At 53.6% G+C, this 27,745-nt stretch overlaps 3 protein-coding genes across 5 annotated transcripts in view; 1 reads left to right on the plus strand and 2 right to left on the minus strand.

The window, feature by feature from the left end:
• The window catches only part of LOXL3 (lysyl oxidase like 3), a 281,633-nt gene that overhangs the window by 165,016 nt on the left and 88,872 nt on the right, over positions 1 to 27,745 (plus strand). The gene's annotated exons all lie outside the window — the stretch shown is intronic.
• Positions 189 to 15,615, minus strand: LOC134404992 (neurofilament light polypeptide-like). The gene is made up of 3 exons (XM_063136047.1): positions 14,575 to 15,615; positions 2,634 to 2,758; positions 189 to 296 (listed from the first exon to the last, which is right to left on the minus strand). The coding sequence occupies exons 1-3, from the start codon at positions 15,613 to 15,615 to the stop codon at positions 236 to 238; spliced, it is 1,227 nt and encodes a 408-aa protein (XP_062992117.1). The 3' UTR covers positions 189 to 235.
• TLX2 (T cell leukemia homeobox 2) lies at positions 19,351 to 22,803 on the minus strand. Its single transcript, XM_063136048.1, has 3 exons — positions 22,422 to 22,803; positions 20,301 to 20,538; positions 19,351 to 19,570 (listed from the first exon to the last, which is right to left on the minus strand). Exons 1-3 carry the CDS (start codon positions 22,801 to 22,803, stop codon positions 19,351 to 19,353), a joined length of 840 nt encoding a protein of 279 aa, XP_062992118.1.

The following is a 27,745-nucleotide window of genomic DNA, read 5'->3' on the forward strand; positions in this document are numbered from 1 at the left end:
CATAGCCCAGCCGTGGCAAGGACACGTCCGGCATGATGTGAAGGCTGCTGGGCAAGAGCCTCTCCCACCATGCTCCCCCCATCCCTCCCCCCTCTCTCTCTGGGCCCTGGGACACACCTAGCTCCAAGGCAGGCTGGGGGAATGGCTCATCCGCTGAGCAGGAGGGGAGGGGGAGGGGGAGGGAGATGAGTGCGCCAGTGGTGATGGGTCCAAGGCTCCGTGGCTCCCAGCCAAATCACTTCGCCATGGCTTGCCAAGAAGAGCTCCACCACATCTCCTCCCCCTCCAGCAGTTTCCTGGAAAAGAGATGGGGGAAGGTGTTACTAAAGTTCAACACACACACACACACACACACACACACACACACACACACACACACAGAACTACCACAGGCCCAACAGGCCTCTCTTTGTACCCACACTCAATCACATGTGGACGCATCCTCTGGGACTCCCTGCTACAGGCCTGATGGTGTCTTCACATGTGCCAGGAGGCAGCCATGGGGCAGAGAGGACCGGTGAGTGGAAACACATATGTGGGAGTCACAAGCTCGCCAGTGTGTGCGTGTGTGCGTGCGTGCAACAGGTTCCCTGCTCCCAAGGGTGGCTCATTCACACACCTTCCTGGCCAATTCGCCTTTCACTAATCAATGAAATAAAAGAGAAGAGGGGCGGTGAAGTATTACAGCACAGGCCTGGAGAGTTACGTTGACAGAAGACTGCCCCGGCGAAGCAGGGCTTTGCTGTTATCTTCCTCCCCGTTAATTGACCATTGTTCAAATGCTAGACATGTCCTGTTGGCTTCCAGTAACTAACATGGAATCAACAACCAAGGCAGACTAGCTCAGCAAACAGAGGGGATTAAAGATGTGGATTCAGGATACAAGCAAGGTGATCAAAGGGGTTTCGGCGGAAAGGGAGGGGAGAAGAAGGAGGAGTTTTTTCCTACTTAAACTCTGTGTATGCTCAATAAACGGCACTTGAATGGCCTTGGTCGCTTCAAGTCACTTCAACCCTCAACCCTCAGATGTGTGCGTGAGTATTTACTACAGGGCGGCAGGTGTTGGGCACCTGTGCACAAAAAAATGGCGAGGCAAAGACTCGCTGGGGCAGAGCTGTAGAGGCCCTGGTGGACGTGAAATCCTGCACCAGCCTGGACTGAGGTAACTCTGGGAAGATCCAGCCCCAGCCCCCAAGGCCGCCCTGACTAGCTCAGAAGGAAGAGTGTTGAGCATCAGGGTGGACCAGTGGAATCTCTGCACTGCCCCGTCACTCAATAGCAGTGGTGGCAGCAGCATGCACTCCAAATGAGCAGGCTGCTTGGGGGGTGGAGGAGGCCTTGGTGATCAGCCCTGTGGGGTAAGCTGCCAGGCTTCACCCCGAGCCTCCACCCGACTCCTTTAAAAGCAGGAGCGATCGAGCACAGCCCTCTCCGGAGTGAAGAGGGCTCCACAGCCTCAGTATGGTCCAGTTGTGGGCTGGCTCTGTGCTGGGGCAGGAGAGGAGAGTGGCCGGGTGGACATGGAGGTGGGCAGACCCAGTGGTGTTGGGGAGGCAGCTGCAGTTCACCTCACTTGAGCAGTAAACCCCAGGGAGCTTCGGCTGTTGGGTTGTATAAAAATGCTAATCATCATCATCATCATCATCATCATCATCAGCCAGGCTGTCTCAACCAGGTGTTTACAACACACTGCGGATGCAACAACTGCTCTGGTCATGGAGAGGCTGTTCGTCAATCGAGATACTTTTGTACACCACCCAAGGGCTTCAGTAACTGGGCAGCACAGAAATGTAATAAATAAGCAAATAAATCAAATACAGGGCAGTCCAGAGCTTATTGTGGAGTGCAGGGCAGCTACACTCAGCCTTCTTGCAGAAGCTGGTTGCGTCCTTCCTTTTGCCCCTCCATGGCCTAATCTTCACCAAACAGGATATTGCACTATGAAAGCGGTATATTAGAGGCAGGAGCCACACGACTGCTTTATGGTGGCACTGAAGTGCCCTGATGATGGTTGGGGCCCATTCACACAGACCATAGACTACTTTCATTGTGCAATATCCTGCTTGGCGTAGACTAGGCCCATGTCACCATCCTTTCTTTGGGGCTGCTCCCTCTTCCAGGAAGGGCCCCCTGTCTCCTCCCTTTTGCTTGCCAGCACCCCTTCTCCGGCCCGTCCTATAGTTAACCCTTTCCTGACCCTCACCCTTCCACCTGCATCTGTCTCACTCCTCAGCACAACTTGCCCTCTCCCTCACGCCCTCTTGCCCTTGGAAAAACGGTAAATGCCCTTGGAGCAAGGCTCATCAAGGAGTTCTACATTCCCCAGCTCCAGTCTGAACTGGGAGGGCCAATACATGTGACACACAGGGCCTGGCAGAAGGGACCATGCAGCCCAGGGATGCTGGCAGCCCAGGGCTTGGGGGCAGAAGTCCATGGCCCTGCTCCGAATGAGCAGAAGGACCACCTTCCCAACACAGCAGGGCTGGGTTGCCATTTTCCCCATTTAAGCCATGCATGTTGCCAACTGAAGTGCCGGGGGGGGCATTAATTCCAGAGCCTAAGAGTACCCATCTGCACACCTGATGCATCCTGACAGTGGTGTTGGGGGGGAGGGGGACTGCTGCTAGCCATACCTGTATGCAGCTATCTCTATGTCCAAGGCCATCTTGATGTTCAGAAGCTCCTGGTACTCACGCAGGTATCGGGCCATCTCCTCCTTGGCCTCTGAGATCTCTTGCTCCAGTTCTGCCACTCTCTCCTGGGGGAGGGGGCAGAAGATGAGGCAACAGTCAAAAAACCCAATTGTCCATCCTCCCCCCACCCCCACCCCAGTTGGGAACTTTAACCCCTGAAAGCCCATGGGTTTCTCACACACACTTGGAGCCAGGAAGCAAGTCACATGCTCCAGTGAGGTGGACAACATGGGTGTCCTCACCTCTGCCTAGTGACCAAGACCCCCTTCCCCAGGGAGGTTCAAATTGAAGGAGGGGAGAAGTCCGGCTCTTGCTCCCGTGGAGCAACAGTGTTCTGTTTCTGTCATGAAATGGGAACAAATGCTAGTTCTCTGCTGTCAGAGAATTGGAAAGGCCCCTGCCGGATCCTCTGGTGCAGGTGCCAAAATGACCTGAGCATCCTTGAGTTCAGTGCAGCCTGTCTTGGGGAGGGGGCCGCCATCTGCTGCTGCTGCTCCACCCACCCACCCCTAGGCGGCAAAGGCCTAATCTACACCAAGCAAGATATTGCACTATGAAAGCGGTACATAAGAGGCAGGAGCCACACGGCTGCTTTATGGCAGCATTGAAGTGCACTGACAATGGTTGGGGCCCATAAGACACAGACCATAGACTGCTTTAGTACCGCTATATCATGCTTGGTGTAGATTAGGCCAAAGTCTCTTGGGCCAGCCCTGCAGATCAGTGAGCCTTTGTGAGGTGGGGGTAGCAGCTTTTCTGGTCAGGGCTGGCTGCCCCTTGCAGGTCCATTTTGCCTGCAGCTTGGATCAAGGACCTGAGCATGGCACACTGGGGCACACAGCCTGGTAACATCTTTTCTCCGTAAAGAAATGGAGGTCTGATCCAGCCTGATGGGCCAGTAGTAACTCAACGTTCCTTTGATCCTGATAGGAAGATGGCTTTCACTTATCCCCAAGTGCAGCCATTTGGCTCTTGTCAAGTATTCGGCTAGCACCCCCTCCCCCCACCCTCAGCACTGCAGTCACCACCTCAGCGTCTGCGGCACTGAGAGGTTCAGGCAGAAATGTGGATGGCTTGGAGTGAAATTCCTGCTAAGGCAGCTTCAGGAGTAGAAAGGATGAAAACCTCTCACAGAGCCAAGAGGAGCAGCTTGGGCTGTAGAGCCAGCTAAGAATGGGGAATCCAGAGAGCAGGAGGGGAGGGTGAGCCAATGTGGGCGGGGAGGGGGCACCCATGAATCCATGGGCAAGAGGGGAAGATGCTGTGGGCAGGGAGGGAGGCACCCCTGTGCTTGCAGGCTGGGAAGTGGGTGTGGGTGAGTCATGGAGCCCATGTGGAAGGGAGCAGGAAGACGTGCCTCCCCCCGCCCCCAGCTTTAATGGAACCAATCCCTGTGTCTTAGTTGCAAGTCTTTAGTGGATCTAGACTAAGTGCTATACGAGTGTGTGTGTGTGTGTGTGTGTGTGTGTGTGGTGTGAGATGACACACACCCCTTTGACTCCGACCCCAATTCAGTGCTTCAGAAAAACACCCTGCTTCTGCTCAGACCACTTTGCAATCAGTCCAATTTCAAGTCAGTACCAAATCAGAGTCAACGTTCAGCACTCTTCAAATACCTAAAAGGTTGTCACACAGAGGAGGGCCAGGATCTCTTCTCAATCCTCCCAGAGTGCAAGACACGGAATAACAGGCTCAAGTTAAAGGAAGCCAGATTCCAGCTGAACATCAGGAAAAACTTTCTGACTGTTAGAGCAGTACGACAATGGAACCAGTTACCTAGGGAGGTTGTGGGCTCTCCCACACTAGAGGCCTTCAAGAGGCAGCTGGACAACCATCTGTCAGGTATGCTTTAGGGTGGATTCCTGCATTGAGCAGGGGGTTGGACTCGATGGCCTTGTAAGCCCCTTCCAACTCTGCTATTCTATGATTCTATGAAAACAGAGGCTTTGTGCTTCCTGTGGAGTATCATGGGAGTTAAAATAAAGAGAACATTAACTCTTTTTCTCTTGATCAGAACTGGATGATAGTTGTAGGCATAGTAGCCCCTTCAGAGGGGATTATGCCTGCCCATGTCAGAAACATAGGTGCAGGTGTTTTATACTATGTGCCTTTATATTTTGAATTTCTTTTAAAGAGAACCATCAATAACTTTTTTTATTTCTTGGCAGAATTGGCTAAAAACATCAGGAGTAGTTGCTCCATTGGAGGAAATCATGTCTGTAAAATGGCAGAATGTTTGCCATGGGGTGTGTTTTTGTGTGCAAGACAGTCTTGACATTTTGAGGGTCTCCAAAAAGATATACTTCTCCCTATGTTTCTTGTGGACTGTTGTTCTTAAAATTACAGACAGCCTAGAGGGGTCCCTCAAAACCCAGCAGAAGATGGTGCAACAGTTCATGCGGAAGGGGAGTTCTCCAATATGGCGGTGGGTGGGTGGGTGATTTGCTTCCCCCTCTCTTCACCCATCCATTTATTTATTTATTTATTTATTTAGTAAATTTGTATGAAAATGGCACGCATCAGAGAGGCATCCCCAGGCAGGAAACCTGAAAAGTTTTGGAAGGATAGGGTCATCAGGGCTAGGGAATGATGGGGCTTGAAATCCAGTTTAGTATAATCATCTTTTCAAATTCTGTATATTCTCTACACTCTTTATTCTCATTTATCCATTTCCTTGTCCACTGTTCTAATTGTATAACTTCAATCCAAGATGCCTTCCTCCCTCTTTGCATCTCTCTTATTCGTTCTTTACTATCCATCTTCCCTATCCAATCTTTTCATTTAATTATTCCCTGTTCCCTTAATTCCTTTTTCCAATTCCTTCTTTAAATCCGCTGGAAAGTTCCCCACCATTACTACTGGAGTTAAAGGGGAAATGGTTGATATCAATTTTCCTCTTTACCTCGCCCAAATCTCTAAAATATTTTTCATCAGAGGATTCTCAATTTTTCCCAACCCTTTCTTAGTAAACTTATTAAAAAATGTATTTTCCAACTTTAACTCCAAATCTTGTGTTTCCCACCCTCACCGATCTAACTCTTCTGATCCTATTATACCCTCTATTATATAACTTAGTTGGTTAGCCAAATAGTATAACTTTATATTAGGAAGTCCCAATCCTCCTATTTTTTGCGGTTTATACCATATCTTTTTGTTTATCCTTGCTTTCTTATCCCCATCACAAAAATTATTAATCATAATTTGCCAATATTTCAATTCTACTTCCAATATTTTAATTGGTATCATCCTAAACAGGAAATTAATCTTGGACAGATTTTCATTTTAATAATTGCTATTCTACCAAACCATGAAAATCTTATCTTCTTAAACTCCTCTAATTTCCCCTTAATCTCTTGCTTCAGATTATTAATTTTTTTCTCCTCTAGACTCTCTAATTTTTTTGTTATATATACTCCTAAATATTTAATTGTATCTCTTACCTTAATATTTATATTCTTCCTAATCCCTCCCTGTTCTCACTCCTTACTATAATTAAACAACATCATCTTTGATTTAGGCCAATTAATTTGCAACCCTGTCATTCCCCCAAACTCTTTCAGGTGCTGTTCTATTCCAGCCATTTTTTCACAGGTTCCTCAATTGTTAATAAGGTATCATCTGCAAACAAGCTTATCTTGATCTTGTCTTTACATCCAATCCCTTTAATACTTTCATCCTCTCTAATCACACTGGCTAAAGTTCCTATAACTAAAGCGAATAAAATCAGGGAAAGGGGACATCCTTGCCTAGTACCTCGGGCTAGGGAAATCTGTTCTGTCATGCCATCATTTACTACAACCCATGCAGTATTTTTAATATATAAATTATTTATCAATCCCTTAAATCTTTCACCAAATCCTAATCTTTCTATTATCATCTTTAATTCTGGCCATTCCACGCAATCAAAGGCCTTAAAAATATCCAGTGATGGGAGCCCAAAAATGTACCCTAGGATTAGAAGGTGGGAACTGTTATTGAACCACAAAATCTCCCTCCTCTTGCAGCACTTAGCAAAACTAAACTCATAAAGACTGCCTGATTCTGCTTGGGCTTCAGACTATGGCCACAGCTAGACCTAAGGTTCATCCTGGGATCACCCAGGGTTCGCCCCTGCCTGAGAACTGGATCCCCTGTGTGTCACCTAGATGAACAGGTTTGACCCCTGGATGATCCAGGGATAAACCTTAGGTCTAGCTATGGCCTATGTTTGAAATCAGTGCACATCCCTAATATTATATGTGTGTGTATGTGTGTGTGTATATATGCAAATTTAGAAGTACTAGTATTCATTTACATTTCACCGGTTTTAGCAGTGAAATAAAGAATGCCTCTGAGCATATATAGAATGCTTTCATCTCACCACTGAGCACTTACAACCTCCCTCTCCCGATTTCTTTTCCATGTCTATGCAACAATCCCTCCTTATTTCTTTACCCTCCAGGAACTCTTCACTAAAACAGTTCTTTAGTTTTGTGCAACTCTCCTCTATCTCCTCCTTGTTTTCTCCAAGTTCTCACTGTCTCCTCCTCCCCATAGCTTAATTTGTGCCATGACAATGTGAGCCAACAGTGTGATATGGCTGCAAAAAAGCAAATGTTATTTAGGGCTGCATTAAATATTGAGTTTGTTTTGACCCTATACTGTCAGCTTCACCCTACCCGGTGCCTGTTTACACTTCCCTGTGCCTGTTTGCATTCTCTTTCCCTCCTTATTGTTTACTACAACTTTATTAGATTGTAAGCCTATAGCAGGGTCTTGCTATTTACTGTGTAATCTGTACAGCACCATGTACATTGATGGTGCTATATAAATAAATAAATAAATAAATAAATAAATAAATAAAATAAATAATAATAATAATAACAACAACAACAACAACAACAAATCATGTGAGGTACTCGTTCCCCTCTATTCGGCACTGGTTAGGCCTCATCTAGAGTACTGTGTCCAGTTCTGGGCTCCACACTTCCAAGAACGATACAGACAAGCTGGAGCATGTTCAGAGAAGGGCAACGAAGATGATCAGGGGTCTGGAAACAAAGCCCTATGAAGACAGACTGAAACAACTGGGCATGTTTAGCCTGGAGAAGAGAAGATTGAGGGGAGACATGATAGCACTCTTCAAATACCTGAAAGGTTGTCACACAGAGGAGGGCCAGGATCTCTTCTCGATCCTCCCAGCGTGCAGGACACAGAATAATGGGCTCAAGTTATAGGAAGCCAGATTCCGGCTGAACATCAGGAAAAACTTCCTAACCGTTAGAGCAGTACAAAAGTGGAACCAGTGACCTAGGGAGGTCATGGGCTCTCCCACACTAGAGGCGTTCAAGAGGCAGTTGGACAACCATCTCCTAGGGATGCTTTAAGGTGGATTCCTGCATTGAGCAGGAGGCTGGACTTAAATTAACTTAAGCTATGTGGTTGTGGGGGTGTTCTTGCTTTTTAAAAAACTGTGTCATAGAATATGAATATAACATGCGCTGTGAATAACAATTCATTGTATTTCATAGGAGTGTGATTCCTAATTATTATTATTATTATTATTATTATTATTATTTATTTATTTATTTATATAGCACCATCAATGTACATGGTGCTGTAAAGAGTAAAACAGTAAAACAGTAAATAGCAAGACCCTGCCGCTTAGGCTTACATTCTAATTAAATCATGGTAAAACAATAAGGAGGAGAAGAAAATGAAAACAGGCACAGGGTAGGGTAAAACTAACAGTATAAAGCCCAAACAACATCAAGTTTTAAAAGCTTTAGGAAAGAGAAAGGTTTTTAGCTGAGCTTTAAAAGCTGCGATTGAACTTGTAGATCTCAAATGTTCTGGAAGAGCGTTCCAGGCGTAAGGGGCAGCAGAAGAAAATGGATGAAGCCAAGCAAGGGAAGTAGAGGCCCTTGGGCAGGCGAGAAACATGGCATCAGAGGAGCGAAGAGCACGAGCGGGGCAATAGTGGGAGATGAGAGAGGAGAGATAGGAAGGAGCTAGACCGTGAAAAGTTTTGAAGGTCAACAGGAGAAGTTTATATTGGATTCTGAAGTGAATTGGAAGCCAGTAAAGAGATTTCAGAAGTGGAGTAACATGGTCAGAGCGGCGAGCCAGGAAGATGATCTTAGCGGCAGCGTGGTGGACAGAAACCAGTGGACTGATGTGAGAGGAAGGAAGGCCAGAGAGAAGAAGGTTGCAGTAGTCCAGCCGAGAAATAACCAGTGCATGAACAAGCGTCTTGGCAGAAGAGACAGACAAAAATGATCGAATCCTGGCAATATTATACAGGAAAAAACGGCAGGATTTAGCTACTGCCTCAATATGAGGAATAAAGGAGAGCAAGGAATCAAATATAAAGCCAAGACTACGGGCTTCCTTGACTGGAGTAAGCGTAACATCATTGACAGTAAGAGAGAATGAGAGATGAGGAGAAGGTTTAGGAGGAAAAACGAGCAATTCAGTCTTTGCCATATTAAGTTTCAAACGACGATGCAGCAGCCAAGCTGAGATATCTGAAAGACATGCTGAGATACGATCGTGAACATCAGGAGAAAGTTCCGGAGATGAAAGATATAATTGTGTATCATCGGCATAAAGATGATATTGGAGGCCATGAGATTGAATAAGATTGCCCAAGGGCAATATGTATAAGGAAAACAACAACGGGCCAAGCACCGAGCCTTGCGGAACCCCTACTGAAAGGGGAAAAGAGGAAGACGAGCTGCCATTAGCCAACACGCTGAAAGAGCGACCCACTAGATAGGAGGCAAACCAGTTATAGACAGAGCCGCAAAGTCCAAGGTCATGAAGGGAATCATAGAATCATAGAATAGCAGAGTTGGAAGGGGCCTACAAGGCCATCGAGTCCAACCCCCTGCTCAATGCAGGAATCCACCCTAAAGCATCCCTGACAGGTGGTTGTCCAGCTGCCTCTTGAATGCCTCTAGTGTGGGAGAGCTCACAACCTCCCTAGGTAACTGATTCCACCGTCGTACTGCTTTAACAGTTGGGAAGTTTTTCCTGATGTCCAGCCGGAATCTGGCTTCCTTTAACTTGAGCCCGTTATTCCGTGTCCTGCACTCTGGGAGGATCGAGAAGAGATCCTGGCCCTCCTCTGTGTGACAACCTTTTAAGTATTTGAAGAATGCTATCATGTCTCCCCTCAATCTTCTCTTCTCCAGGCTAAACATGCCCAGTTCTTTCAGTCTCTCTTCATAGGGCTTTGTTTCTAGACCTCTGATCATCCTGGTTGCCCTCTTCTGAACACGCTCCAGCTTGTCTGCATCCTTCTTGAATTGTGGAGCCCAGAACTGGACACAATGCTCTAGATGAGGCCTAACCAGGGCCGAATAGAGAGGAACCAGTACCTCACGTGATTTGGAAGCTATACTTCTATTAATGCAGCCCAAAATAGCATTGGCCTTTCTTGCAGTCATATCACACTGTTGGCTCATATTCAGCTTGTGATCTACAACAATTCCAAGATCTTTCTCGTTTGTAGTATTGCTGAGCCAAGTATTCCCCATCTTGTAACTGTGCATTTGGTTTCTATTCCCTAAATGTAGAACTTGGCATTTATCCCTATTAAATTTCATTCTGTTGTTTTCAGCCCAGCACTCCAGCCTATCAAGATCACTTTGAAGTTTGCTTCTGTCTTCCAGGGTATTAGCTATCCCACCCAATTTTGTGTCATCTGCAAATTTGATCAGCGTTCCCTGCACCTCCTTGTCCAAATCATTAATAAAAATGTTGAAGAGCACTGGGCCCAGGACTGAGCCCTGCAGCACCCCACTCGTTGCCTCTCCCCAGTTTGAGAAGGTTCCATTAATAAGTACTCTTTGAGTCCGATTCTGTAGCCAGCTGTGGATCCACCTAATAGTTGTTCCATCTAGCCCACTTTTAGCTAGTTTGTTAATCAGAATGTCATGGGGTACTTTGTCAAAAGCTTTGCTGAAGTCAAGATATATGACATCCACAGCATTCCCACAGTCCACAAGGGAGGTTATCCTATCAAAAAATGAGATCAAATTAGTCTGACAGGATTTGTTCCTGACAAATCCATGTTGGCTTCTAGTAATCACTGCATTGATTTCAAGGTGTTTACAGATTGACTTCTTTATAATCTGCTCCAGAATTTTCCCAGGGATGGATGTCAGACTGACTGGTCTGTAGTTCCCAGGTTCCTCCTTTTTGCCCTTTTTGAAGATAGGGACGTTAGCCCTCCTCCAGTCGTCCGGCACCTCACCCGTCTTCCATGATTTTGCAAAAATAATAGACAAAGGTTCTGAGAGTTCTTCTGCTAGCTCCTTCATTACTCTTGGATGCAGTTCATCGGGCCCTGGAGATTTAAACTCATTCAAGGAAATTAGGTGTTCTTTGACCATTTGTTTATCAATCTCAAACTGCAATCCTGCCCCCTCAACTTCTGCTTCACTTTTTCCAGGGGGGTCATAGACCCGCTTTTGGGAGAAGACCGAGGCAAAGTAGGAATTGAGCATTTCAGCCTTTTCTTTGTCGTCTGTTATCAATTTGCCATCCTCATTAAGCAGTTGAACCACCATTTCTTTCCTCTGTCTTTTACTACTCACGTATCTGAAGAAAGCCTTTTTATTGCTTTTAGCATCCCTCGCTAATCTCAGCTCATTCACAGCTTTAGCCTTCCTGACGCCATTTCGGCACTTCTGCGCCACTTGTCTGTACTCTTATTTTGTAGCCTGGCCTTCCTTCCACTTCCTATATGTATCCCTTTTTGTTTTCAGGTCATCTCTAAGCTTTTTGTGGAGCCACATTGGTTTCCTCTGTTGTCTTCTATCTTTTCTCCTTGTTGGAATTGTTTGTAACTGTGCCTTTAAAATTTCATTTTTTAAATACTCCCACCCACCCTGCACTCCTTTTCTCATTAGGCTCCCTTGCCACGGGACCTTACTTATTATAGTTCTGAGTTTATTAAAATCAGCTTTCCTAAAATTCAGAGTACGTGTATGGCTATGCTCGACTTTTGTCTCCTTCATAATCAAGAATTCAAGTATGACGTGGTCACTTTCCCCCAGAGTTTCCGTAACTGCCACTTTATCCACTAAGTCATCCCTATTGGTCAATAACAAGTCAAGGATTGCCGATCCTCTAGTTCCTTCCACCACTTTCTGTAGGAGAAAGTTATAGGAGAAAGGAATCTAGGAGAAGATCATGATCAACCGTGTCAAAGGCTGCAGTTAGATCAAGGAGAATAAGAATGGAATAAAGGCCTTTAGACTTGACAGTAAGAAGATCATTGGTGATCTTAGTAAGGGCTGTTTCAGTGGAATGCAAAGGATGGAATCCAGATTGAGAAGGATCCAGAGCAGAGTTACTAGAAAGAAAGTCAAGACAACGAGTGTAGACCACACGCTCCAGGATCTTTAATTATCTGCATATGGTGACTGTAAGTGATCGGTAACTGATGTGATGAGTTCTGTGAATGTTGTGAGATAACTGTGAGTAATGGAATGTATTATTGGAAATAAGGGGAAATGTTTTTGGAAATGTAGCAAGGTTGCCACGAGTGCTGGAAGCAGCACGTTGGTTAGCTTAGCAGGGACGCCTTCACCTAGGTGTTCGTGGCATCCGTGGCAGACTTGGCTACATTGAGGAAAATGGGGACAGTGGTATGTTGAGCTCTAAAACTTAAGATGAGGTCACTGTCAACACAAGAGTTATAAAAGCAAGAGTTAGATCTGATTGTCCAGAGAGATCCTGGGAGAACAAGAAGCCTCCCAAACATGATTACCTGAGCTCTGCAAACCTTGCTTGCCAGACAGGTAACTATAAGATCTTAAGGATGATGATGGTTGGGAAAAGTAGAACTTTAATTGCACTAAGAAATACACTAGCCACGATTTCAATCACGCTTTTAGTCATCCTAATTGTATAGTATGCGGTAATGTTTTTTGCTTGTTTCATCATTACAAAGATTTGTTATTCTCTGATACTGTTTGAGCAATAAATGTATATTTTGTGGTACCACTTTGTGCTTGGCTTGAGAGAGACCACAACCCATATAAATTAATTCTTGAAGCCCAAAACACTTGATCAAGGTTTGTAAATCTATCAATGAATGGGGTCTGTCCTTTAGAGCTGTGGCATTCTCTCTTGATCTGATGAATCTCACATGCATCCACACAAGTTTGGGAAAGAAGCCAGTCAGAAGGAGCAAGAAGCTGTTACCTCAACTATAAAACCTATTTTAAAAAGACACTTCCTGGATCATGACATCAGTTCTAACCCTCTTTTGGTCTCCTCTGTTGCCTGCAACTATATGAGAGAAATTAAATTGGAGGGGGAGAAAGAAGTCTGTTGAGGCTGTGCTGAAGCTATTGAAGTTCTGCAGAAGCCAAAGGTTCCAGTTTGGGGCTGTAAGATCAGGTGCTGTGTGAACTGCACCAGTATTTCCACAGGGAGCTCTTCCTGCCCTTCTCCCTCCCTGTTCAAAATTTCATTGCAAGTAAGTTCCCAGCAGTGGGCATCTAAGAGTCGAAAACCAGGGAGGGAAGGAGTGAGAGAGAGAGAGAAACTACAGCCAAGGCGGCTGTGGAAGGAAAGTTGGCAGTCCTCTCTGCCACCTTGAAAGGCTTGTTCCTTTATGCTGCACTGCCCTACTGCTCTGCAAAGGGAGTTGCAGTTGCGTCTGGAGGTCCCCTAGTAAGGTCCAAACTACTGAGCTCAGAAGGACAAAGCAGGCTCAGATGATGGGAGATGATGGCATTTGGGCAGCTGCAAAGATCCAGCTCAGATGTTCCAAAGCACATACAGTACCTAGGTTTGCCCTGCAATATCAACGCCCATGCGCGTCACCCAGGATCAGCTTATCTGAGGCGGCCCCCTCACTCTGCCCTAATGGTTCCACCAAAGTGGCATTAATTTGTCTCCATCATGAATTCACAACCAGGGGAAGCTGCTTAAGGATGTGATTGGCTGGGGCTGGATAGGGGAGCAGGCTGCAGGGCTGCAGGATTCCCAAGGGGACGTGGAACATGTGCAGATTGAAAAGATGAAGGGGAAGCCATTTTAGACTGACTTGCCAAATCCTTTTGCATAAATGTTTGATTCATCTACAAATACAATATTCCCAGCATACTTCATCAGGGATGTTCCTTTCTGGTGAACTGACCGCAGGACAGGACAGTCAAGGGGGGTGGGGGTGGAGTACATACACCTTAAAACTTGGCACTTTTTCTTGAGAGGTGGTGGTTTCCTCCACCTCCACCACCACCTTCATACTTCCTAATTGCAATCCAAACACTGCATAAGTCACAGAGCTCAGCACAAACAGAGGGGAGATGCTTGAGCACAAATGAGGAAAAATCCAGCGACTTTTCCCTTTCCCTTTGGCTGCTTAAAGCCTGATCATTCATGGCTGAAAAGTGCCACATGACTGAAAGACATGAGAAATTGCATATATGCCTATGAGGGGATAGGAAGTGGCATGAAGGTCACTGGTAGCACGGGCGACCTTGGCTGTTCCCTTGGAAGAGGCGCCAGAGTTTCTCTTCCTTGTACCGAAGGGCAGGACTCCCATTCCTCTGGATGTGATTGCGGGGAGGGGGAGCGCTGTCCCTTCCCTCGGAAAGGCAGCAGCAGACCCTCCCCTGAAGCAGACCCCCCCCAGTTTTGTCACTGAGCGTGGTGGGAGGAAGGGCCCCAGATGAAGCTCAGATGACCCTGTACACAGCTTCCTCTTGAATGGTGCCTGGGAATGTGGTGGCACCTACGAGCAACACTGCGGCGGGCGGGGGGGGGGGGATGGGACAGGGCCGCTTCGCCCCTAGGGATCAGCCAGCGCCCCGCTGTGCGGGGATCCCTGGGCAGGTGCCCATTGGTGGGCAGGCGCGTGGCCCACCTCCCTCCTCACCTGGCAGCGGGCCACCTCGGCGCTCTGCTGTCCCTCGAGGCTCTCCAGCTGCTTGTGGAGGGCGTCGATGGCCCCGCGGAGGGTCTCCATCTCCGCCGAGCGGGACTGCAGCAGCCGCCGGTACTCCACGGTCTCCTGGCGGATGGTGCGCACGGCGTCCTGGTTGCGGCTGGCCAGCTCCGCCACCGAGGCGAACTTGGAGCGGTACCACTCCTCCGCCGCCTGCATGTTCTTGGCCGCCAGGCTCTCGTACTGGGCGCGGATGTCCCGCAGCGCGGCCGACAGGTCGGGCTTGGCGGCGCCGGCGGCCGGGCCGCCCTCCAGCGCCGCCACTCGCGTGGCCGCGGCCAGCTCGCTTTGCGCCGCCAGCTCGGCCCGCTCCTCGCCCAGCAGCTTCTGCAGGAAGGCGAGCTCGGCGCGCAGGGCGCCGGCCGCCCCGTCGGCGTCGGAGGTGGCCAGCGCGGCCTGGGCGGCCTCTTGCCGGACGCGGCGCAGCGTCTCCTCGGCGTCCAGGCGCCGGCGCGCCTCCTGCGCGTAGCGCTCGCGCAGCTGCCCGCAGGCCTGGCGCAGGCGGTCGTGCTCGGCCTCCAGGCGCGCCTTGTCGCCCGCCTCGGCGTCCAGCAGGGCCCGCAGGCCGCGCACCTCCTGCTGGTAGAGCTGCGGCAGGCGGGCGGGGGCGCGCTGGTGCCGCCGCAGCGCCTCCAGCTCCAGCCGCAGCGCCCGGTTCCGCTGCTCGAGGTCCCGCACGCGCTCCACGTAGGTGGCGAAGCGGTCGTTGAGGCCCACCAGCTGCTCCTTCTCCTGCGCGCGCAGCCCCAGCAGCTCGGCGTTCAGGCTGCTCACCTGCGCCAGGTCGAGGCGCTCCAAGGGGTCGGCCACGAGGGGGCCGGAGGGGGCCGAGAAGCGAGCCGAGCGCCGGTGCCCCGCCGAAGACGACGACGAGGCGGAGAAGAAGCTCACCCGGACCGAGCGCCCGCCGCCGCCGCCGCCGCCGCGGTACTCCTCCCAGGGCCTGCGCCAGCCCAGCGCCTCGGAGTCCATCCTGGCCGCGCTGCCTCCGCGCCGGCTACCTTCCCGGCCGCGGCAGTGAGAGGGCTGGGGGAAGGCTGCCAGCCGCTCGCCACGGAACTGGCCAGCTCAGCTCTGCGCCAACTGCGGCACCGAGAGCCGCTTTTATAGACCGGCTGCCTCCGCCGCTGCTTCGACAGCCAATCAGGGCGCGCTGCGGTAGCGGCAGGAGAATTTGCTGTTTCTCGAGCCGAGGAGCAGGAAAGGCTGACGGGAGGGAGGACGGGAGGGGCGAGCCGCAAGTCCTCTCGCATCCCGCTTCACTCGGGCAGCCAGGCACCTCCTACAACGGGCCAGAGCGGCTGGGTGGGCCCGCAGCTCCCACCCACCCTGAGAGAAGCCTCCAGCGGCGGGGGGGGGGGCTGATCTCCCCTTCTGACAAGGTCGTGGGGAAGGCGCTCCCCCGCGCCCACGGGCAGCGCATGCATTTCCTGCCGAGGACTGCAGCGTGACCGCCAGGGGGCGGTGGCGGCGCGGACGAGGAGCCCAGGCAGCCCAGGCCTGGAACCGCGGCCCTGCCCGGGACCGAGCTGTCCCTGGACCGCAGGGCGTCGCTCTTGCGCCCCGGAGCCCGGCTGTCTTCAGCTGCAGCCCCGAGCAAGCTGCGCCCCCCAACCCCGCTGTCACCCCTCGCAACACACACAACCTCCCCGGTTTGGGGCAAAGCAGTAGGCTCATGGGAGGCAGGTTCCCCCCCCCCACAGTTCCAGGTCTCCCCAGAAGCACGAACAGGCTCGGAAATCATCCCAGCCCCAGCCCTGCATTGCAGACCTTCCCGTTATGCAAGATGGCAGCCTCGGAAGAAGGAAGCAGCAACCATGGCCGCCACCCCCGCTCCCTGCTGAATGGGCCTGAATGGATTATTTACGGGCAGGGGAGGCCTCTTTCCACCGCTCATCACCCGCTTTCATCACGCCCCGCCCACGACCCTTCTTCTCCTTCCACCTTTGGCCAGATGTGAGCACAGCCGGTCTCTCAGTTCTCCAGCTGGAAGTGGGTGATGGATTATGGAGCAGCCGAAATGTGTCACAGTGCCGTTTGTGCCACAGAATCATAGAATCATAAAATAGTAGAGTTGGAAGGGTCCTACAAGGCCATCGAGTCCAACCCCCTGCTCAGTGCAGGAATGCACCTTAAAGCGTCCCTGACAGATGGCTGCTGGGCTGCCTCTTGAGAAGCTCTCATCTGATATGTTGCGGAGAGGGGAGCATGGTAGGGCCAACGAGAGACCCTAATGGCATGGGGGACAGACAGGTAAAACCCAACCCCTGACCTAAGAACATAAGAGGCCTGCTAGATCAGAGCAAGCATCCATCTAGTCCAGCATTCTGTCCACACAGTGGCCAACTAGCTGTCGACCAGGGACCCACAAGCAGAACACTGGTGCAACAGCACCATGTTCCCCAACAACTGGTGCACACAGGCTTACTGCCTCCGCTTCTGGAGGTAGCACATAGCCATCAGGACTAGTGACATTGAAAGCTTTCTCCTCCAGGAGTTTATCCAACCCTCTTTTAAAGCCATCCAAAGAGGTTGCCATCATTACATCTGGTGGTCATGAATTCCATGGGTTAACAACAACAACAACAACAACAACAACAACAACAACAACAACAACACATGTGCAGTGTAAAGAAGTACTTCCTTTTATTTGTCTTGAATATCCCACCAATCAGCTTCATGGAATGATCCTGGGTTCTAGTATTATGGGAGAGGGAGAAGAATGTCTCCCATTCTCCATACCATGCATAATTTTGTTCACCTCTATTTCTCTCCCCTTAGGCTTCTTTTTTCCAAGCTGAACAATCCCAGCTGTTGTAACTTTCCTTCCTAGGGGATCGGCTCCAGCCCCTTGACCATTTTAGTTGCACTTTTCTAGATTTTTTCCAGCTCTACAATATCTTTTCTTTTTTTAGATGCAGTGACCAGAACTGTACACAGTATTCCAAATGTGGTCTCACTATAGATTTATGTAATATTTGTAAACCGCCTAGAGAACTTTGGCTATGAGGTGGTATATAAATGTAATAAATAAAATAAAATAAAATAAATAAAAGCAGTATGACCATGGCAGTTATATTTTCAACTCCTTTTTCTAATTACACTTACCATGGAATTTCCCTCAGCAAACACTGGGTTGACATTTTCATCGAATTGTTGACCACTACCTCAAGATCCCTTTATGGTCATCCACTGCTAGCCTAGATCCCATCAGTTTATACATGAAGTTGGGAATTTTTTGTCCCAATGGGCATCACTTTACACTTGCTTGCAATCAACTCAATTTGCCATTCTGATGCCCATTTTGATGCCAAGTTTGGGGACTTCATTTTGGAGCTCTTTGTGGTTCCTTTCTTGTTTTAACAATCCTAAAAAAAAAAAAAAATTGTTGCCATCAGAGAAATTGGCCACCTGATGGCTCACTCCTAATTCCGGATAATTTGTGAACCACTTGAAAAGCAGTGGTCTCAATAGAGCTCTCTGTGTGACCCCACTGTTTACTTCCCTCCATTAGGAGAGTTGACCATTTATTCCTACTCTCTGCTTTTTGTTCTTTAACCAGTTACTGAACCATAAGAGGCTCTTTCCTCTTACTCCATGACTGCTAAGTTTGCTAAGTAAGTCTTTGGTGAAGGGCTTTAGCAAAAGTCCAAGTAAACAATGGCCACTGGATCACCCCTGTCCACAGGCTTATTGACACTGGCTAAAACAGTCATTGTGCTAACTGGACTGCAAATCCTGGATCCCCCCTAAATCGCTTTTTTTTAAAAAAAACAATGGCATTACCTTGGCCATTCTCCAGTGCTTTGGTCCAGAGTCTGCTCTTAGGGCCATGTTATGTCATCCTCTTTGTGGGGAAACAAATGAAGAGAAAGCACCTTCCGCCCAGAGAGACTCCGAAACGGGGAAGGGGATGCTTGCCTGCCTGCCTGGCGTGAGATGCGGTGGCCCTTGGGGTGCGGGGCCACGGTGGGGGCGGTGCCCGGGCTCAGGGCACACACCCACGAGCCTGCTTCGCTTTGAGCCTTCTGCTGCCCTGGGCCCCAAAGAGCGGTCGGGAGAGCCTGGCTTGCCTTGGGCTTAGAGGACCTTCCAGCACCTTGGACAAGTCCGGCAGCTGGGGGCGGGGCACCGCGCAGGCCAGAGCCAAGATCTCCCACGTGCCGCTTCGCTCAAGCAAGAGACCAAGGAGGCCGGGCGAGACCCTGGCTGGCAGCACCGGCGCAGAGCCCTCCTTCGGCCCTGCCCATCCGGCTCAGCCCTCCTCAGCCGGCGGGTGCGCGGGTGCGCGCGCGTATTCTCCACTAGCGGGTTCCCCCCCCCCTCTCTGCGGATCGGAAGCCAGAGGTGGGGGTGCGGCGGGTGATTCTGGGAGGGGAGGATTTCGCCCTCGAGTCAGCCTTTGTGCGGGGTGGGGAGGCATGGATGAGTCCCGGATGGAGATTTGAACACTTTATTCTTGAAAGAAACAGTCACCATAACTTAGCGGCAGATCTGCTGCTGCGGGAGGGGGCCTCCCGGCGGCGTCTCTCTGCGGGGCGCTGCAAGACCGGGCAGCGGAGTCCACGCGCTTGGCCGGCGGAAGAGGCTTTCCGGCTGGCGGCTGTTCCTGCCCCCGCTCCGCGCCCTTCAGCTCGCCCTGCGTCTCTGCCGCGGCCCTCCCTCCCTCGCTCCCTCCCTCCCTCCGTCGGGCGGGCGGGCAGCTGCTCACACCAGGGACGCCGCCCCCGAGACCGACGTGACCTTGTGGTCTTCGGCCCAGGGCTGCAAGTTCTGCAAGGCGAAGAGCGAGGAGTTGTGCAGGCAGAGCGGGTCGTGCTGCTGCAGCGGCTGCCCCAGGCTCTTCTGGAAGGCCTCTTGCTGGAGGTGCAGCATCAATCGGTTGGCTTGCTGGCGCTCCGCCTCGCGCTCCTCCGCCGTTTGCCGCCTGCGGGGGAGACAGGGAGCGCCCCTTAACAGGAGGAGGAGGAGGAGGAGGAGGAGGAGGGGAAGGAGGGCCGCCTGGCATGAAAGGGGGCGGCGCAGGGGGGCACTGCGGGAGTGTTCTGGGCGGATCAGGATTTGACTCCATCGAAGCTCAGCCCTAGGACAATGTGGAAGTGCCAGCGCTCCTAAGCATGCACGGAGCGCTTGCCCCTCGCCTAAGCATGCACGGAGCGCTTGCCCCTCGCCTAAGCATGCATGGAGCGCTTGCCCCTCGCCTAAGCATGCACGGAGCGCTTGCCCCTCGCCTAAGCATGCACAGAGCGCTTGCCCCTCGCCTCGCCACCGGGTGAGTCCCTCTGTTCCCAGCACCCAAGAGCAGAGGCAGCTGTGCGCGAGGATGGCGGAGGACAGGTCCTGGGCCTTGCGAGTCTCGCTCGGTGCCGAGCAGGTGCCGCTCACCCTTCCCTAGATCGGGCCTCCTCCCTGCAAGCCCTTCTTGCCAGGGCTTACCGCACCCCTCCGAGGTAGGCCACTCTTATGAACTTCTTCATACTGGAAACAAGGAAGGCCGCAGGGAGGGGCCGCGGCTCGCCTAAGCAGCACCACAGGCCGGCGCGCGCGCGCACGCACCGCACGCACGCGCTTCACGCTCAGCACCAGGCTCCCAGCCCTCGCCGCCCGGCTCCACCCCCTCCGCCCCAGCCTTTGCTGCCCCCCCCTTCGCCTGGTACCTCCATTTAGTGCGGCGATTCTGGAACCAGGTCTTGACTTGGGCGTCCGTCATCTTGAGGGCTTTGGCCAGGGCTGCTCGCTCCGCCGAGGCCAGGTACTTCTGCCGGTGGAAGCGCTTCTCCAGCTCGCAGATCTGCGCCCGCGAGAAGGACGTGCGCGGCTTCTTGCGCTTGGGCGGCGTGCGGTTCTGGTAGGGGTGTCCGACGCGCCGGGCCACGGAGAAGGGCGGCAGCGCGGCTGCGGACAGAGCAAGAGGGCAGCCGGTGCCCAGTCAGGGCGATGGAGGAGCCCGAGGACGCTGCCGCGGACGCTCTCCCAGGGCCCAGTCGAGAAGGGTGGCCCGCTCCTGGCCTAGACCCAGACCCAGATCCACCTAATCCCCGACCTCGACGTATTCAGGGCACTGGGACGCCCACACCGGGCAGGGGACACAGAAGCACCTCCTCACCGCAGCCCCGCAACCTACCCAAGGCTGCTGTTCCTCCTCCTCCTGTGGCCCAGGAAGGACCAGGGGGAAGGGGTCGCCGGAAGCCCCCCCTCGCCACTCCCCCCGCCCGGGCCCCACGAAGGCCGCCCGCAGCCTCGCTCTGGGAGCAGCTGCCGACTGCCTCTGGGCCGCGGGTGCTGCTCCCTCCTCCGATGGCAGCCTCGCAGAGTTTTCCTTCAGCTCGGCCCGGGCCGCCCCGCAAAGGGAGCGGCTTGGCCTCCGGGCCTTAGGGGCAGGGGCCCCTTCGCCAGCGCCTCCAGCGCCTCTCCGCCAGGCCTGCAGGGAGGCTCCGCGGCAACCCAGCGGCAGTGGCGGAGAGCGCGCGGAGAGGGGCGCAGCCGGCTCCTGGGCATGAAGGGCAGCAGGGAAGTCCGGCCGCGGCCGCCAGCCTTCTCTCTTCGCCGTGTCAGCGCGGCTCCCCTCGCTATAAAAATGAGCTTGGCCCCGCCCGCGGTTCAGCAAAGTCTATGGCAGCTTCCCTGACTTGGAGCCCTCGGGATGTTTTGGACTACAACTCCCTCGATTCCTGGCTGTTGGCCCTGCTGATGGGAGTTGAAGTCCAAAGCACCTGCTTGGCAGGAGAGAGGGAAACGATGCCGTCCGTCCCCCTCCGCCCATGTAGGGAGATGGGAGCCCCGCAGGATCCCGCTGCCTTCGCCAAGCGCAACAGGGCACCAGCCGCCACCAGGCAAGATGGCCTGAAGCCCTTGGTGCCGCAGGAGCAGCGCCTGTCCGGGGCAGTGGCCCCCCTCCCGTCTCGTAGCACCGCCCCCCCCCACACACACACATCGGCAAAGCGAGGCGGAGGGCAGGCGGGGGTGGGGTGGGTGTCTCCGAGCATCTCCACCCGTCGGAAGTCGGTCTAATGGCGAACTGGAACAGACCACCTCCGGCGAGCCAGGGCTGGCCCTGCCGACCAAGGAAGCTGCCCAGGCTTCTGCACATCCGACAGGCAGCGGGGCTCTCTCGTCCCTCCCCAGCCAGGGAAGCGGATCCACTGTTATCAGGCTGGGTTTGTGTAGGCTGTTCGGACGGGGTGGGGGGTGGGGTTGACTGGGGCAGACGTGCGCGGGAAGCGCAGCAGTTGGTGGGGCAGAGGGAGCAGCACCTTGGGAAGCCCATCTTGGTTGGAAACCAAAACCAGGCGCTCTGGATCCTGTCCATTCTGCTACGCGGAAGTGCTTATGGAACCCTGAAGCTTGCGCTCTTTCCCACAAGCGCTTTCCAAAGAGGTCGTATTTGTGAGGGATTGGGGGTGCGGACCTTCAAAATGCCCAAGGCCCTTCCTTGGGGTGCTGAGGCCTGGAGACACTCACCGGCAGATCCAGCAAGCCCGGAGAAAGTGCGCGGGGGGGGTGAATAGAAGAGTCCCAGGCAGATGCTGAAGCACCGACCTGACTTACTCTCCTTCCAGTGCGGAGAGGCAGTATCTTCTCAGGGCAGGGAGACGGGGTAGTCCTACTGTGACGAGAGAGCGGCTGGCTCCTCTGAGGGGAGCCGACTGCCTCGGACAGGTGCGGATGCCGGGTCCCGCGGGGGAAGAGGCGTTCGGGCAGCCCAGCCTGTTTCAGCACAGTGCGGGGGTAAGACGAGGGTTGGGAGGGGATGCGGAGAAAGGGCGCGGGGATCTCACCTGTGATCCGTTCCTTCGCTAGCCGCCGGTTGTTCTCCATCCAGGGGAAGGTGAGGCTCGCTCCCCCGGGCTGGGGATGGACCGGCGCCGAGGGGACGGGCCTGTGCGCGGGCACTCGGATCACTCCGCCATTGCCCGCAGAGAGGCCCCCGGGAAGGCCGTAGGCTCCGAGAGTGCAGGCGGGGGTGTAGTCCGAAGCTCCATAGCCGCTACTGTAAAGCGCCAGTTCCGTTTCCCCCGGCGCCCCGACGGCAGCCGCGCAACTGCCTTGCTGCTGCGGGCAGCCCAGAATCTGATCGATGCCAAAGCGGATGGGCTCGTGGGGCGGCGGCAGCGGTGGCGTGTGGACGGTCCCTTCCTGCCCCAGCTCCGAGGGCTCCATCCTGCTCCCTCAGCAGCAGCGCGGGTCCGGCATGACCGCGCCCGGCTCCTGGTCTGCGCTAGCGCATCCGGCTTCCCCCGCAGCGTCCAGAGAGCTCTCCCCGAAGGCGCGCTCCAAACAGCCCCGGAGGAGCTCACTGGCGGACTGCATGGCGCGGCTGTGGCCCCATGAGGGGCAGCCGGACTGCAGGAGGGCCCTTCCAGCGGCGACAAAGGCAGGGGCGCTCTCTCGCCGGGCCGGGCGCGCTGCCGCGGCCTCTCCGCCTCTGGACGTACCCGGACAGCGCAGGGGGGGCCGCGGCTACCAGCGCTTTTCTCCCAGTCTCCATCTCCGCCTGCCAAAAATCTCTGGCTCCAACCTTCTGATTGGCGGCCTCTGGCAGTGACCGACAGGCCGTCGCCTAGAGTGGGCGGGCCGGATGACGGCAAGGCGAAACGCCCTACAGCTACACTTCCTCCTCCTCCTCCTCCTCCCCCCTCCCCCGGGACCTCGGATTGAGGGGCGATGCTGTGAATTCTTGGGTGGGGGGAGGGGCTCGCTCCACCACCACGTTGGGGAACTGACGCTTGGCTCACTACGGCCAGAACTGACCCCGCCCCCACCCACCCCAGAAAGACTCACTCTGCTGGCCCGCTGGCTGCGGGAGAAGAGACCAGGGCGATCTGACCTCGGGCCTCTTTCCCACTCGCCTCCCAGCTGCACCGAAGTCCAGCGCCAAGGCCCGGGTCAGTTCCTCGGCTCGGTCGCTCGGTCGCTCGCGCCGACTTTGGGGTTTGCTTTCATGCCCAGGGCAGAGCGAGGCCTCCGCGCCTCCAAGACCTTCCAAATGGACGGGCTGAAACCCACTGAGTAGAACTCAGACCTGTCGCCAGATTTCCCCGCGCGGAAAACACAAAGCGCCCTCCATTTCCGGATTAAGGGGCTGAAACTGCGCGCCCAGCGGGGCCGGACAAGCCCCGAGCGGAGATTTCCTCAGCGATTCGCCCGCGCCTCGCCCCCCCATCCCACATACCCCCACAGTCACTTTTAAATCCCTGGCCGCGGGTCACAGGGCCCAACCCGTTTCTCGCCTGCCCAAGAACCTGGCCGCGGCGCCACTGGCAGGCGGAGCGGGCCCCATCCGGTGGGTTGCGCGTGACTGAGCCTGCTATGCAGGATAACAAGGTTAGCTGTGGTCAGAGGCAAAACTGGCAGCGCACGAGTGGGTTGTGGGGTGCATTTCTGCAAATATCCCCGTTCCACTTTGGGGTAAAAGGCGATTTCCCCCCACCACCGCCCCAAAAACGAAAACAAAACAAACTTCTTAAATGCGGCCTCTTCTCGATTCAAGCCCAGTGGCAAAGGCGATTCTCGGTCGTCCTCCGTCCACGCCGCCACCGCCCAGCCGAAAGTGCGCCGATCCCTTCCCCAGGACGACGCAGTCCGAGGAGGCCCTGGGTTGCCGGTCCCGGGAGCGGCCTTTGGGACTTTTCACGCAGCTGGCGCGCCGTGGGGCTCAGGACCACTTCGGAAGAAACAGGCGCGGCAGCCTCGCAGTCTTCAGAAGCCCCTTCCGAAACGAACGTTTGCTAGCAGCAGGATCTCTGAGACGTTAGAGGCGAGCAGAAGACAAACACACACACACACACACACACACACACACACAGAGAGAGAGAGAGAGAGAGAGAGAGAGAGAGAGAGAGAGAGAGAGAGAGAGAGAGAGAGAGAGTTTTATACATATATACAGAGAGAGACGAGCAAAATAGAAATATTAAAATCTTAATGCAAAAAAGTTTCAGCCTCAACCTTTTTTCAGCTGCTTAAATATATATAATATTCTACACATTGTACCTATCCAATTTTCTTTTTTGAAAAATCTAGAATCCGTTTTCCTCACAAGGAGAATTAAATAATCAACCGCGGATATTTCCCAGCCTTCGATAAAATCGAACCGAGGCGTAGCTGGGAGATACGAGGGCCGGGGACAGAGGCAAGGACCCCTGAGCTCAGCCGCCGAAGCGGTTTGTGGGCGAAACAGCCGCTGTTTCGTCGTCGCCGTCAACAACAATAACAGTAATATCGGAACCGCAGGAGGCGGTCAAGCATTCGCCGCGGCGCCCCGATCTACCACCTCTATCAAACCAGATTCAAGCCAATTTGTACTCATACCAAAACGAATTAATACACAGGGCCGGTGTGGCAGAAATAAGAGGGGAGGGCGGAACAGCGCAAAAGCGAAAGAGCCGCGCAGGCATCAGCGGTCCGCAGGCCTTTCGGCTGCCCGGGGCACCTTCGGAAAAGACGCGAAAGAGATGGCGAGGTTCACTTCTGCGCTGAAGGCCAGGGCGGATCAGAATGATAGGAAAGGATGACCGCATAAGCAGGTCGAAAAGGAGAACGGCGCGGAACGGCCTTCCCGCCGAGTTCCAAAACCCACGGGCGACAGTGGAACGCGCTCCGACCCACACCCACCCCACCCCATCTATTCGCCCCGGCTGTGGCGGGGATATTTCATCCACCCTGGCTCCGCTCTAGGAGCTGAAGAGGCCTCGGATCGGGGTGGCGCGGTCGGAAGCAGGAAGCCTACCAGCTTTACTCTTGCCTGTGCCATCTGCGGGGGACGGGGAGGGGAGCCGTACCCCCTCAGCGATCCTCCAGTTGCCCCCCCATTCACCGAGCTGTCTTCTCAGCAGGAGAGGAGCGCCAGACCTCTCCCCGCGCCTCGCTCGTGGTTTTTGGGAATCGGGAGGCATTGGGCGCGGAGGATGTGCCCGCGGGCTCTCGCTGGCCTCCGCCTGGGGACCCGGAAGGGGGCTTGCGCCCTGCTGGGGCTCCTCTTCCCGGACCGCCGTCTTCAAGCCTCCCGCTCTTGCGCCTGTGCGCCAGGAAAGGGGCCTTGGCTGGGCCGCCAGGGTGCAACTGCTTCTGGAACACCTGCTGCTCCCGGGGGCAGCGACCCCGCTTGCTCCTGATTTGCACAAACAGCAGGGGCCTTCGTGTGGCTTGCAGAGGCTCCCGCCATGGTTTCAGTTTAAATATCGCGCGTCCTTTTCTACAACAAAACGATGCTTATTCCAGGTAAATGTGTTTAGCATCCGGGCAGCAGAAGCGAGATCCATTTTATATCCCTTGTTAAAATGGTGCTAGGATTAAAATGTGAAACTGCACATCCTCAGAGGATTTTTTATTTTTTTTTAAAAAAAAAGCAGGATTAACAAATAGTGCCCCACCACCAAAAATGTTTGTTTTTGTTTTTTTTGCATTTAACTATCAGGTATGTAGTAAACTGTGGAGGGGGGAATGTGAGTTGGGTGCTGCTCAATTGAAGGGATGGGTGCTCTTCAGGGGTACCCTGTCCATCAGGGGCGGGGGGGGGGGAGGAAGGCAAGTACCTCCTCCAACAAGGTGCTCACAGCGCCCACCCGCCCGCCCGTCCACCTTGTCCTTACTCGAAGGAAAGGCACTTCTCACATGTTCAAGTGCACTCTTAGATCGTCCCCTCCGTAGCTCTTCCAGGGTTCAGATGCGGCTCTTGGGCTCACGGAGGCCCCGCATTTCGCAGATCCTGACAGGCTCTCCAAGACGCCAACAGCCCCAGTGGCCACCCACGGGGGTGGGGGGGGTGGGAAGGGGAAACGCCTGACAAGTTATTATTTATGTATGGGCTGCTATTAGTAAAAAGAGAAAAGAAATTCTAAGGACAAATAAATATTTTCTCAGAATTAAAATTAATCTCCCTTTCTGCCTAAAGTAATCGTTTTCCCATTTATTTCAGAAATAATAGGTTTAGGTTGGAAGTTTTATTGTGAAATACACCATGATTTTCCTTGCAGGGGTCTGAACACCTGGGACTCATCTTGCCCGCCTAGCAATATACTCTGCCCTTCCGTGCTCTGCCCTCACACACGCACCCTTGTTGTCCACCCGCCACGCAGCCCTTGGCACCAGAGGAGGCGGCTGCATGGGCTCAGTCCGAAAGAGCGCCCCGACCCACATTCCCTGAACAGCCACCCACCCACCCCCGCAGAAATCAGGGTTGCCATTTCCTCACGGAGCCGGGCTCCCTTTCGAGTGGCTCCGCTGCTGCTTTTCCTGGAATGGACGAAGCCGGAATCCTCGCGCCGCCGCCGCCGCCGCCGCCGCTGCCGCCGCCCGAGATTCCGCCTTCTTCGTCTTCCCCGTCAGCATCGCCGAGTGATCCGAGTGACCCGTTGTATCCTGAAAGCGGTCGCGTGGCGGTTCTGCCGAAGAAGAACCAGGAGGGCCGAAGCCACCGGGCCCGGCAAGGGGCGACTGAAAGGGAGCCGCCCCCTCTGCAGCGCCGCGCGGCGGCTGCGAAGGCAGCCCACTTCTAAGGGCGGAGAACTGGGTGAACTCCAGCGAAACAAGCCCCAACTCCGAAATACACCCCCCCCTGCTTTCTTGTCTTATTTTCCTGCGGGGCCCACAGCCGCTCTGCACAGTCGTCAAGGGCAAAGGGTCTGAGCCCCCCCCCCACCGCGCTGAAACACACACACACACACACACACACACACACACACACACACACTGCCCTCCCGCTTTAATAGTTGGGCGAAACACCAATCCCAGAGGCCCAGGACCCCCTACAACGTGCGAAGTGGTGCTTTTTTATTGAGGGGTGGGGGAGGGGGTGTTGCTAAGCTCTGCTGGTGCCCTGGGCCAGATCTACACCAAGCAGGATACAACAGTTTGAAAGCAGTTTGAAAACGGTATAGGGGTGTGTTTTGGGCCCCAGCTGTTGTCAAGACTGTTATAAAATGTTATAAAGCAGTAGTGTTGATCCTATCCTGGTCGCTTCTGAAAGAGAACAGCTCCCTGCTGCATGGGGGGGTCGGCAGTCTTGATCCAGAGAGAAGCCCCAGCGCAGGCTGAGCCTCCAGAGGATCCATCCTGCGTCTTCTGCCCCAGTCCTCCATGTGCGGCTGCATCTTTCTGCCACCAT

The sequence above is a fragment of the Elgaria multicarinata genome, chromosome 10 (assembly GCF_023053635.1).
Source record: "Elgaria multicarinata webbii isolate HBS135686 ecotype San Diego chromosome 10, rElgMul1.1.pri, whole genome shotgun sequence".
NCBI lineage: Eukaryota > Metazoa > Chordata > Lepidosauria > Squamata > Anguidae > Elgaria > Elgaria multicarinata.